Source organism: Aricia agestis, chromosome 20, assembly GCF_905147365.1.
Source record: "Aricia agestis chromosome 20, ilAriAges1.1, whole genome shotgun sequence".
In the NCBI taxonomy this organism is placed as follows: Eukaryota; Metazoa; Arthropoda; class Insecta; order Lepidoptera; family Lycaenidae; genus Aricia; species Aricia agestis.
The window spans coordinates 6802001-6816470 of record NC_056425.1 but is presented as its reverse complement, the minus strand read 5'-3'; the positions used below and the strand labels follow the sequence as shown (position 1 = coordinate 6816470).

General features: G+C 35.8%; 1 protein-coding gene across 1 annotated transcript in view; it reads right to left on the bottom strand.

The window, feature by feature from the left end:
- Nucleotides 1–2305: 2305 nt before the first annotated feature.
- Nucleotides 2306–14470, bottom strand: part of LOC121737412 — a 35586-nt gene continuing 23421 nt past the window's right edge. Inside the window, exons 9-10 of the mRNA XM_042129086.1 lie at nucleotides 4221–4404; nucleotides 2306–2512 (exon numbers count right to left, since the gene is read on the bottom strand). Of these exons, the coding sequence (XP_041985020.1) occupies nucleotides 2331–2512; nucleotides 4221–4404 (366 nt within the window). The 3' untranslated portion in view covers nucleotides 2306–2330. The remainder of the gene's footprint in view (nucleotides 2513–4220; nucleotides 4405–14470) is intronic.

The window sequence follows — 14470 nt, the reverse complement described above, 5'->3', positions numbered from 1 at the left end:
TATCTTAAATTAAGTAGCATAATATAATACTAGCTATTTGACCGAGCTTTGCTCGGTATTCGATAAAACACGAATAAAATGACATTTTCTAAAAATGATTCCTAGCTAGATCGATTTATCGACCCCGAAACCCCTTATAGATTTCATGAAAATCCTTGGAGCCGATTCCGAGATTCCAATTATATATAATATATATATATATATACAAGAATTGCTCGTTTAAAGATATAAGATTAGATAAGATTAGATTATGCCATGCCATGCCATGCCCGCAACAGAAAAAATTAATAAATGTTCTTCAGACATGAAACTGTTTCCTTGGCTATTCTGAGATTTACCTACGAATTTAATTTATTAACAAAAGTTTAAATCTTGTAAAGAAGTTGCAGTTAATAATTTGTAGGCGTAGTATTGTTACTAAAATCTTAAAATAACATAATCCTATAAGAATATTGTTGGCAATAAGCACAATTAGTGTATAATGTGTACGTATTAATACTTACTGTATTTATAAATAAATAATCTTTTATTATCACTATAATATCTACTAATCGGGTATACTAATAAGTAATAACGATTCTTGCTATAATAATTATTTTTATAATATTTTAATCTTTTCTATTTTTTAAATAAAAAATCGACCTTCCTCTTATATGGATCGTTCTTAAAGTTGTAACTTGTAAGCAGTGTTACAACTTGTAAGTTAGGTTTTTTGTCACTTTATTATTATGACAATAATGTGTATTGTCAGTTTATACTTTAGTACCTGGATGACCGAGCTTTGCTCGGTATAGCAAACACTCATTGACTTCGTGTTACTTAATAACGCCATCTGCTGATTGTTAAAACAATTAGTTGCTCACAAATAGTATTATTATTCGCCAATAGATGTCAGGAAGAGCCATATTTTTCAGTTTATCGATTATCGATAAAACACGAGTAAAAAGACATTTTCTGAAAATAATTTCTAGCTAGATTGATTTATCGCCCCCGAAACCCCCGATATACTAAATTTCGTATAAATCGTTGGAGTCGATTCCGAGATTCCAATTATATATATATATATACATGAATTGCTCGTTTCTATGGTCGCTTTGAAGAATCATGATATGAATCATAATATGATTCATTTTTCTTAAATCGCAAAACGCAGTTGCTTGAATTGCAAGCAGAGTTCTGCTTGCAATTCATTTCTGTATTTTTGTACTGATTTGACATTTGTCAGTTTGACAGTTTTGACAATTCATTTGCTGAATTGATTGAGAGGAATTGCTAAATGTGACCATTTTAGCCCCGCAGATTGTGGGATATACAAGGGTTCGTTTCGCTCGCCCTGATATTTGTTATGTCTCAAATGGTACCTATTAACTCCTGATTAACCTAGTTTATTTATTATTCCAAAATATTTATACCCGCGTTCTTTTTGCTTCATTAAAAATAAGTGCGAGTAACGACAGCAACAGAACGACCGACAGAACAAGTTCAAAATAATTATAAAGTACTCGTTTGGTCATTTTTTATCATTTTATAACTCGACAAAAAACAAAAAGCAGAACTAGTTTTGGTAAGGATTAGAATAATTCTGAACAACACGAGCATATTGACTGAATTTAATATTCCATACCATACTATCCATACTACATACCATAATATTATAAATGCGAAAGTGTGTCTGTCTGTCTGTTACCTCTTCACGCTCAAGCCGCTGAACCGATTTTGCTGAAATTTGGCATGGAGTTACTTTGAGTCCCTGGTAAGGACATAGGATACTTTTTGTGCCGGGAAAATGTACGGTTACCGCGCGATGAACGAATTTTGGAGCAAAGGAGTTGCGGGCGTCATCTAGTTATCTTATAATTACTAACTAATCTGATAAAATATTCTTTCAAATAAATTATACAGGGTGTATGAAAACTAAGTAATATTAATACGGGTGTGTATCATGCGTTCCTTAGGGCGCGATCAGACGTGCGCGTGTTCTGCGCGGGTTGTACTATAGCGTATGAGAAAACACGCGCGCGGGCTCAGCGCGGGTTCAGCGCGTGCCGCGCGCGTGTTTTCCCATACGCTATAGTAGAACACGCGCAGAACTCATATTATACTATAACTTATAATATAGAGTCCACTGTGAAAGTAGCAGCGCTGAAAGATAATTTTTTTATGATTTGTGATGCCGAAAAAGTATAACACTCAACAACGGCTTTGATCTGATTGATCTATGATAAAAATTATATTAATTTGTCTTGAAAGAAGTTTCGAATGACTGAATTAAATAAAAATAGAAGAAAAGTTAAAAAAAATGCATAACGCTGTCTTTATTTAATTGAATCTTAGTTTCTGTACTTTTGCTCGTATTTGGCACACTTGGTGTGATTGGGGTCGTATTTCTGGCAGACTTCAGCCCAGTGTTCAGGCTTCTTATTGATCAGGTGGATGATCACGATGTGAGCCTTCTTCTTCTGGGTCTCAGTGCACTTAGCGCATTCAGTCTCGATAGCTTCTTTCATATGCTCTGTAAAAGAAAAAAAATCCTCTGTAACATAAATTGTTTTGTCGCTTACACAGTTTGGCTTTTCAGTGACGAATATAAACGAATTTTAAAGAGCAAACGTTTATTTGTTTGTATCGAATAGGTTCTGAAACTAGAGGGCCGATTATGGTAAAATTTAGCATAAATATAAAGTAGACTACAGGGATAATTTTTAAGGACATATGATATTTTTTCCGCAGGAAAATGTACTGTTACGACGTGACGTTTTTAAGCCGTCAGAGCAGCGCGCAAACTCTAGTATTAAATATGTAATTTCTTTTGCCATTGTTTCTTATGAAAAATATACCCTATATAAATTATTATAACTTAATTATTATTAGATTTTCGCATCACTGAGTGATATCCATCGATTTATTTATCTAATACTAGATGACGCCGGCCACTCCATCGCACCAAAATTCGGCTGTCGCGCGGAACCGTACATTTTCCGGGATAAAAAGTATCTTATGACCTTTCTTGGAACTCAAGGTATGCCCATACCAAATTAAAGTGAAATCGGTTCAGCGGCTTAGGCGTGAAGAGGTTACAGACATACAGCCTTTCGCATTTATAATATTAGTATGGAACTATGGATATGGATGCAAAGTTAATAACTCCAACCGGTTTTTGATTATAATTGTATGTATCTTATTTTTTTCAACACAATACTTATTTGTATTCAGAGCCTTACGTTTTTGCATTCGTTTCTGGGTATTTTCCGCTATGATATCAATTTAGAGTATCAGATGTTATTAGAAAAATTCCAATATTTATGATAGGATAGCCTATAGCCTTCCTCCGATAGGATATCGGAGGAGGGCTATATTTGAAAGGTCATATCTCGCGAACTACTGGAGCCATTTTTATGTTATTTGGCACAGATAAGATGTAGACCACGTGAAGGATCATAGACTATCGATTTTAATCATTTTTTCAGTGGCTATATATTTTATACCCGTGCGACGCCGGGCGGGTCGCTAGTATTATTATAAATGTGAAAGTGTGTTTGTATGTTACCTCTTCAAGCTCAAACCACTGAACCGATTTAGCTGAAAGGTATGGAGAAACTTTGAGTCTCGGGAAAGGACATATAAGGATACTTTTATCACGAAAAATGCGATGCGATGCGATCACTTATCATGCGATTAATTAATTCCGCAAATATTGTTTCCCCGATCATAATAATATTATTAACGTTATGTATTGTAAAATTTTCCAACTATGTTTTTATTTAGTTTATAAGAAGTTATTGTTATTTTTTGCAATTTTATTTTTCTTTGTCTGCTACTATATATTTTAAACATAATATTGTTAATTAATAATACTCATTTCATTCACAATATTTCATTTCATTTCATCCCATTGTCGCAAAGCATGTTGTATTTCACCTTTCATTGGAACACATTTCATCCATAAAAAACTGTGCTGTATTATTTTGTATTTTGTTAAATGTGATTCTGTTGGTGAATAAATAAATAAATAAATAAATAAATAAATAAATAAATAAATAAATAAATAAATAAATAAATAAATAAATAAATAAATAAATAAATAAATAAATAAATAAACAAATAAATAAATAAATAAATAAACAAATAAATAAATGTACGGTTCTTACGCGATGAACGAACTTTGGCGTAACGGAGTTGCGGGCGTAATCTAGTCTAAAATAAGGACACGTTCACAGTACCTTTCAGCTCCCGTCCTTCGGGTGTGCAGCGCGCCTTATCGGTGATGCACTTATGGTAGGCCCCGAAAAGTGTGTCGTTAGCCAAGACCTCCTCGACGTTGATTTCGTCGTAACGGTCCGTGTACTTCTCGCACACGGCCACGGCGATCAGAAGAAAGAAAATGGCTACGGTCTTCATGATGTGCTGGAATAGAAGTAAAAGTTATAGATGAGGAATATTTGAGGGTTATTGCTGGGTCTTCAATGTATAGTTTGGGCCATGAGAAAAGACATCCCTTTTCTTCTTCAAGGCTTGATAAACCTAATAGATGGTGAAGTCTAAATAATAAAGAAGGTTTGGTGCATGGTAAATGAGATCTTTCTCTTCCTCCATGACATAAGTTTATATAGTGTGTTGATTTGATTTCGAGACTTTGCAGAAAACATTTCAAAGAAAAAAGCAATTTTTCTATAGGAATAACTTTTCTACTTGTAAAGAACTTGTTTCTTACTTAAGTGTTTTAGCACATTTTTATATGAAACATTTGATTATTTCTAGAAGAAAGTTGATGTTAAACAAAGGTGCTTATATTCAAGAGAGAATTCATTCTGTAAAGTCTTAAATCATCAACACAAATAATTAAGAAATTTAAAAAACCCCCGACAAACAACTTTAAAAAGTAATGAAATAATATTTACTGCCTTTAAGTTCAAATATTTCCCAACTTGTGTAAAGTAATATTTTAGCCCATAATTGTTGTCACGGTGTGTCGGGGGACCGCCAAGTAAACTACAACCTACAACCGCCAAGTCACTGATTATTTCGATTCGGATATCGGTTCGCTGTGACAGATCCTTGAACTATAATGATTAGTGAATTCAAAAATCTACATAAGCGGTCCCCCGACACACCTTGACAACAATTATGGACTAAAATATTACTTTACACAAGTTGGGAAATATTTGAACTTAAAGGCAGTAAATATTATTTCATTACTTTTTAAAGTTGTTTGTCGGGGGTTTTTTAAATTTCTTAATTTAATTTTATTTCGTACTTTTTAAACTTGTGTTGGTTATAGTGCAGAATAATTCCTTTCAACAGAATCATATTATTCTCATGATTACCATCTATCAATGTCCTTTTCGATGAGGCCGTTAATATGAGCCTAAACATGAAACCTCAACTTTGGGTTCATACGAAGCTTGGTTCCTATAGAATCCAGGTGATGCTGCAGCAGCAGCATGTAAATATTTACAGTCTATTATACTTCTTACTGGTTGTCGCAATTAAAATGTGCCCAAACACGAAACCTTTGCTCTAAGTTGGCGAGGAGTTGGATATCCTATTGATTACCAGGTGCTGCTGCAGCACCAGGTCTAATTTCATTAATATGTGTATACGTATATTGTATATTCACAAATGTCACGAACTAGTATGAAATACAAAACCCATCAAACGACTACAAGTTGCTAACGGCTTTTCATGAACCAGATAAACCCTGATTGCCCAGCACTGAGCACTCTGATGATGATGAATTATAGCTATGAACACTCTCGATCATGTCAGCTTTCAAAAAAAAAAAACTAGATCAAAATCGGTCCACCCGTTTCGATGCTACGATGCCACGGACAGATACACACACAGACAAACAGACAGACAGACAGACAGACAGACAGACAGACAGACACGTCAAACTTATAACACCCCTCTTTTTTGTCGGGGGTTAAAAATGATGCCAAACATGAAATAATGTTACTATTAATTTGGCAGTATAATGTTAAAATTTAAAATAATATATTTAAATACTAAAATTTTACCTGTTGCTTTGCTTCTCACAATTTGAAAGATTTTAACAAATTATGCTCGATTATCAATATTTATATTGCATGGATTTTAAAAATAAAACCAAAACCGTCGGCCAAGTTCGAAGCTGTGAGTATTACACAGGGTTCCGTACTTTTAAATATTGTACTTTTTTCGTTCTACCTTTACCTACTTTTATACAAAGTATGAAGTTATGTTGTGTGTTTGCATCTAATAGATTTTAAAACGATTAAATTTGTTTTATCAAAACTATATAATGACCTACGTATTAAACAGCGTTGCCAGATTTTTTGTGCCAAGTCGGGACTTAGGAACTTCCGGTTTTTGAGTGAAATCAGCGGGATTCTTCCCTCAAAAGTGGGACATAGTAAAATATGTATAAATCAAAGGTTTTAAAATGTTTATCTTTTTATTTTAAAAAATTACGTTTACGCGACAACAGTTATCAATATTAGCCATAGAATTCCAGCCTTCTATTTCCCACACTCTTATCTTCAATACGCACCTTTCTTTCTCAGCAGTCAGCACGCTGCACGTACATTCGAGTTATCCCCGAAAAGTGGGACTGCGCCTGTCCCGCGCGGGACACTTAATTTTAATTTTAAAAAATATCCACAGCCGAACATATAACCTCCTCATTTTTGGAAGTCGGTTAAAAATCGGGACGTCTGACAACGCTGATATTAAACTACCTTTTAATGCAGAAAAACTTAAGCTCTGGTTTCCTCCAAAAGCGGCGCCGTCATGCAGCGGCCGCAATACAGCGTCCATGTAAGCAATGTGGCGCGGTTTACTAGAGAACGGTAATTGACACCGTTTTCTAGGGAACCGCGCCATACCATACGCGTCATACACATAGACAACATTTTAGTGACGTCATTCACCGCTGCATCACGGCCGCCACACGACGGCACCGCTCTTGGAAGAAACCAGAGCTTTACAGTTTCTGTGGAATTTCACTTTGCACCTCTATTCGCAGAAACATTTATGGTTGGTTTACATTGTAATATGACAAGCAATTCAGAACTAAACTTTGTTTACTACACAATGAATTGTCAGACTTACCGAATGATGACCTTTTTTTTTTTAATTCCAATATATTTTAATGATTTCTACTACGAATAATAAAAACTAAGGAAACGTAACTCACATAGTATTACCGTTTTAAAGGTTACTTCCGAACTGTCATGTAACGTCAGCTTAATACCACTCAAGGCCACTTAAATATTGCAAATGTATAAGGTACACATTTTTGACAAGTATTGTAAAGCATGTTTTGTGACGGAGTTACTTTTCCTTAGTTTTTATTATTCGTAGGACTTCTATAATAAAAATAAAGTTAATATACCTAGCGGAATAGAGAAACAAAGGCTCAGAGCAAGAGAGATGTCACTATCAGTAACACAGCGTGGTAAAAAGAGACGTGTGAACGGTGTGATACATGACAGCAGCACTCTTTTTTTGACGTCTCATAGAAAACATGTTCAATCATGCTTGTGTAAGTGTATACGTACACATATTATTTTTACACACAGATGAAACCAATTTCGGTTTCGTTTGACAGCTCGAGATTGTTGCTCTATTCCGCTAGGTATATTAACTTTATGATAATAACTTCCTTTTTTAAGTCGGTCAAATACCATCGCATAACATTGTCACAAAGCAATCTAACCTGTCTATAATAAGTTATTGGAATTTTAGGTACTTTAATAATAATAATATCTTTATTTCAGGCCAAATAGCCCAAATGGTAGCCTAACAGTTACAGGTTACATTACATATTGACAATAAAAAATAAAAATTTGTACGTGGGGGAGCCATGCTTCGGCACGAATGGGCCGGCTCGACCGGAGAAATACCACGTCCTCACAGAAAACCGGCGTGAAACAGCGCTTGCGCTGTGTTTCGCCGAGTGAGTGAATTTACCGGAGGCCCAATCCCCTACCTTGTTCCTTTCCCTTCCCTACCCTCTCATATTACCCCATTCCCTATTAAAAGGCCGGCAACGCACCTGCAGCTCTTCTGATGCTGCGAGTGTCCATGGGCGACGGAAGTTGCTTTCCATCAGGTGACCCGTTTGCTCGTTTGCCCCCTTATACATAATTAAAAAAAATACTACTTACAAAACAAAAATAACAAACAAACACAAACAAATGTGTTAGTAACTTGGTTAGTACATAATAATAAAGTTTAACTAATAATTAAAGGTTAGTATTTGTTAGTAAAACAAAACTTTAATTAACCTACTTCTTATTACTACTAAGGTGCACACTTGTCCAGTATTTCTGAAACGGGCTGTCAACATGGGCGTACCCAGGTTCTGGGCCAGGGGGGGGGCAAATTACCCAGGTTCTGGTGCCAGGGGGGGGGCAAATCACCCAGGTTCTGGGCCAGGGGGGGCAAATCAGATTTTTCATAAGCTAGGTGTTTATAAAGAATAAAAAATTAATAATTTTTAGTTGTAAAAATATTGTATTGCAAACAAATGGCAAAAATTCGTTCTTAATTTTTAATTTTTATAGATAAAAGTACTAGATAATATACTTAATAGGAACGTCAACATGAAACTGCCCCCCCCTCGGTACGCCCATGGCTGTCAATTTTCCAGCTAATATTCTAACTTTAGCATTATAGTAAAGTCCTTTGTTGGATAACATTATATCTACGGGTCCCTAATTTTATGCACTACCTTATTTGTTTACGTTTTTTGGATTTTTTCTAAGAATATTATAGGTATGTTTATTTTCCTAAACACTGAATAATTAGGTCTAAAAGTTTTTACTCGTTTATGTATAAGGATACCAATATTCAAATGTAATTTGCGTTCAATTTTTGTACCATTTTTAGTATCGATACCTGTGTTAATTTGTTTGTATGCAGATGTGTGGAATAATAACAGCTATTTGAATCATCAAGACAACTAATGATATTGTGTCATAATAAGCAGTGTACTAATAAATGTGTTTCACTATGTATTATCAGAGAAGTTGGTTCATAGGAGGGGTCCCCGCGACGCCCCTGTACATATCCCGCCTGCACTGGTCCATGGAGGTCGAGGATGTCGTGGACTACATCCAGAAGAAGACGACACTGCGCCTGAGGGTCGAGCGTCTGCAGTCTCGCCACAAGGTTAACTTTAGCTCCTTTGTGGTGAGAGTACCGACGAATCTTCCGTCGACTTTCGAGGCGCCGGAGTTCTGGCCGATAGATTTGGTCTACCGGAGGTTCCGGGGGAGACTCCGGAACGAAGCGAGTCACGTCGCCGGCAAAACGTGACAGTGTTAGTTTTTAAGTATATATAAAATATGTATGTTAATTTTAAGGTATTTATTATATAATTAATATGTATGTTAGACTTAATGAAATAAATGATTTGATTTGATAGGCAGATTGCGGTCCCAGTTCCTACGTAATTTGGCTGCATTATGTCAAACCCAGACAACAGAATATGATGAGTGATGACTAAAATTAAACATTATTTTTATACTTACCAAATTACGTAGACCCGTAAAATGCCTAGGTATACTTAATATAATTATATTATGTCTTTTAAAATAGTATGAAATTCTGAATTTAAAAAATATACGATAGACGGATAGAATATTTAAGTTTCTTCAAGTTTGCGAATGGCAATCACTGCATTCAACGCTTTGTTGCCTTTTACATTGTAGGCTGGTTTTATTTATCGTACGCACGGTTTAGCTGCTATATCGCGAGATAATACAAGCTTAAGAATAATAATAAGAATCATTTTATTAATTTTAAGTGACAGAAAACACCACCATTATAAAATATATTACAGAAAATAACAGAATATAATAACAATAAAGAAAAAAAAGCGGGAAATAAAAATAAAACATTCTAAAACAAACAAAACATGCATTATGAAAAAAGGACAAAAATACGGCATGGCAGTGCTTTGCCACGAAAAAAAGAAAAGGGGGTCGCTTAGGTTTTGACAGCAGCATTGCCGCTGTCCCTGGTCTTCCGTGACAAGCAAATGTAACAATTTATTTAAATAGCGGCGCGGTCGCGCTGTCATTTACATAATACCATCGAGTAAGTTGATTCCTATGCAATTAACAAACCAACGTTATTTGGTCGAATATGTCAATTCAATGTTAAGTCTCATCTGTCAGCTGGGTTTGACGTAACGCAACCAAACTACTTAGGTTCCCGATTTGCATAGGAATCAACTTCTCTGATAGTACATATTAAAATACGCGCTAATTGATATCTCGCGGTGTAGCCGGCAAACCGCAGATTCGGGCGGACGCAAATAAATCAAGCCTTACATTTTACAAAGCAATAACTCAACAAAGTGAATGCTAATGATTTTATTAAGGCACTTTTTTTCATTTTACAGGTTTTTAATTCAAAATCTTAAAATCTTTTAAAAAATCTCTGCTGAAAATGGCTTTTAACCCCCGACGAAAAAAGAGGGGTGTTATAAGTTTGACGTGAATGTTTGTGTATGTCTGGTAGTGGCATCGTAGCGCCCAAACGGATGGACCGATTTAGAGCTAGTTTTTCTTGTTTGAAAGCTAATATGATCTAGATTCTAGAGTGTTAGCAATAATTCATCATCATCGTCCCTCTCAGAGCTGGCGAATTTAGTTTTATCTAGGTATTTCATGAAAGATTGGAGCAACTTCAAGAGATCGCTACAATATTTTGTATTCTGATTCTTTTTTTTTAATGAAACGAGCAAACGGGTCACCTGATGGAAAGCAACTTCCGTCGCCCATGGACACTCGCAGCATCAGAAGAGCTGCAAGTTCGTTGCCGGCCGTTTAAGAGAGAATAGGGTAATAGGGGAGGGTAGGGAAGGAAGGGGAAGGGAATAGTTGAGGGTAGGGAAGGGAATAGGGTAGGGGTTAGGGGATTGGGCCTCCGGTAAACTCACTCACTCGGCGAAACACAACGCAAGCGCTGTTTCACGCCGGTTTTCTGTGAGAACGTGGTATTTATCCGGTCGAGCCGGCCCATTCGTGGCGAAGCATGGCTCTCTCACGTATAAAATTCCTGACACTAATTGTTAGGAAAGAATCGGGGTTCGTTTTTAATAATTTTCTCAATTTGACATCCAAAATATACTTCTGAGATAATTCATAATGTAATAATTGTTATTCTTAAAATTCTGAGTCAAGTTTTTATTGAGTTTTCAAGTCAAAATTGTTATTAAAACGTAATTATTTCTCAACCATTTTATGTGCAAAAAACTGTGCATTTGTTTGCAATTGAGTAGTTTTTTTAAACCCGGTTTAACCCTCCATTTTTCCGTGGGTCTTTGTCACCAAATTAGAAAAATATATTAAAATCACACCACGTCAGTCTGGCCCCGTGCTAAGTAGGTACCTGAATGACTTGTGTTACGGATATAATACTAGACTATGTAAATATATTAATTAATACTTTTATACTTTACATAATTTTATATTTAAGATTTTTATTTTAATTATACACATATTTAATACACATTCATAAACCAGGAACTTTAAAAACTTTTTGTTCCGTCGGCGGGATTCGAACCCGCAACCCCCGGCTTGAGCTACCAACAGCCCACCAACTGAGCTACAGACGTCGTCGAGTAAGCACTCTTTATTTTTGATCAAACTAAGATATCAGTTCACCTCTGGAGACAACCTATTGGGAATTTTTTTTTATGACGAGCGACAAAACAACTAAAATATTAATTGTGTTACAAAATTATAGTATATAGTAAAAAAAAAGCATATAATCTAAGTTTTAAGTATCAAAATAAAAATAATTTCCCACCGGAACTGTATTTTTTAAGAATAAAAATACCATACATTCTTATGCTAAGTACTCACATACGGTTTTGCTCGATCCAGCAATAACGTCGAGCAAAACCCGCGGCTCGGGCTTTCGTCCACACATTCAGCATTGCTTGATAGTTTTATTCTAAATCGATATATTTAATTCCATCGAGCCGGCTCGATGCGAGCCTTCGATATCGAGTAATAATTACTGTGTGCCAATTTTGCGGTCCACACAGTAATTATTGCTCAATTTGGAGTAAAACTATCGAGCAAAACCGCATAAATTAGTGTTCTGCAAACACATGTACGGGGGTACTCTGTTCCCAATTCCCATTCCTTTCGTCGATCATCCAGAGACGTTGCCTTTTTTAGGGTTCCGTATCCAAAGGGTAAAAACGAGACCCTATTACTGAAACTTCAATGTCTGTCCATCTGTCTGTCTGTCTGCATCCAGAACCGCTATAGGTAGACTTTTGAAATTTTCACGGATTGTGTATATCTATTGCCATTTGCCGCTACAATAAAAAATACTAAAAACTAGATTAAAAGTCGGTCCACCCGTTTGGATGCTACAATGCCACAGACAGACAGACAGACAGACAGACAGACAGACACGTCAAACTTATTACACCCCTCTTTTTGGTCGGGGGTTAAAAACAAAATAAAGTAAATATTTAAGGGGCGCTCCCATACAACTTTTTTGGTTTTTTTGCTTGTAACCCATAGATAGTGGCAACAGATACTCACTTGAAATATTTACAAAATATTGAATTATATTCCTACTTTAATATTTCATAATAAAATTAAAATAAAATAAATAATTAAGGGGGCATACAAAGACCACCATTTTTTGCTCTATAATATAACGGTACGGAACCCTTGGTGCACGAGTCCGACTCGAACTTGGCCGATTATTTCGTTCTCATAAACTAGAAATATGTAGGTACGATGACAAGTTTTTTGAGGCACACCAACTACTGACTACGGTATACCTGCAGTGTGCCGCGGCACATCCTTTGCGGAACACTGATGTAAGTAACTCTACATAATTTTCTTTCTCAAAATGTATCAAAAGTTAACTAAAGCCAGCCAGCGTTAGCGACAGCCATAGGGGTAAGAACGACCAGCAACAAGTATGGAGTTTTGGGCGCGGTTACCTTAGGACTTAGGAGGTATCCAGTTCTGAAGATCTACATACCTTCAATAAAGTCTAAAGCTCAATTTTTTTTATTATTATCCTGGATACCTCCTAAATAACCGCAAGCGAAACTCCATAGTTGCTGGTCGTACTTACCTCTATAAGGTTACAGGTAAACTTCCGAGATTTTATAAAATGCAACTCTGTCGCTGGCTCTTAGCTTATAACAATATTGTAAAAGTAGTTATAAGCTAAGAGTAGTTTTACACGTGGGAGAGCCATGCTTCGGCACGAATGGGCCAGCTCGACCGGAGAAATACCACGTTCTCACAGAAAACCGGCGTGAAACAGCGCTTGCGCTGTGTTTCGCCGAGTGAGTGAGTTTACCGGAGGCCCAATCCGCTACCCTATTCTCTTCTCTACTCTCCCCTATTCCCTTCCCTACCCTCCCCTATTAAGGGTAATAGGGAATAGGGATTCCCTCTTAAAAGGCCGGCAACGCACCTGCAGCTCTTCTGATGCTGAGAGTGTCCATGGGCGACGGAAGTTGCTTTCCATCAGGTGACCCGTTTGCTCGTTTGCCCCCTTATTTCATAAAAAAAGAGATTTTGCTAAATACTATCAAATTGAGATTAGTAGCAAATTTAAGTATACAAAATACGAAACACAACATTTGGGTCGGAGAGACCTAGCGTTGTAATTTACATATAAATTATTTAAAGAAATAACAAAAACAGTTTGTTCTCATATTATGCAAAAAATTCAACGATGTTTAAATATAAAGTCAGCAATTATAATAAAATAATTACAATGTTAAATAACTTAACAGGAAGAAGCATTGTAATTGTGTAGTTTACATAGGTATGTTGTTATAATTATTTTTTATAAACAGAACATTTTAAAAGGGCTGAAAACATTCTGTACCCATTTATGAGTAAGCAGTGGTCTTAGGTCTGTGAAGTGATATTTTATTAAGGTTTTAAGTAATGTGCAAAGTTAAAAATTTTCTTTGTTAATTATAATGTAATAGCTATCTCGGCTCGTATATTGTATTGAAAGTCGAAACTATACTATACTCGTATAATTAATGTAGTGTTTATTAATTTTGATAGTTTTGCATAAAATTTGCTCTCATCTTCTAAACGGATTATTAAAATTACTGTGCCAAAACGGTTCAGCTGCTTTTGTCAACATTCGAATTCAAATCCACTTTTTTACTATATACCTATGTGTAATTTTATTTAAGTATAATTTTTATGTATAATTGACGACCTCTGTGGCTCAGTGGTGAGCGCGTTGGTACCTCAAGCGGGGTCGCGGGTTCGAATCCCGCCGACGAAACAAAAAGATTTCAATGTTCCCGGGTCTGGATGTGTATTAAATATGTGTATGATATAATAATAATCTTAAATATATCTGAAGTATTAAATATATTTCCGTTGTCTGGTACCCGTAACACAAGTCCTTCAGGCACTTAGCACGGGGTCAAACTGACGTGGTGTGAAGCGTCCATAGATATAAAAAA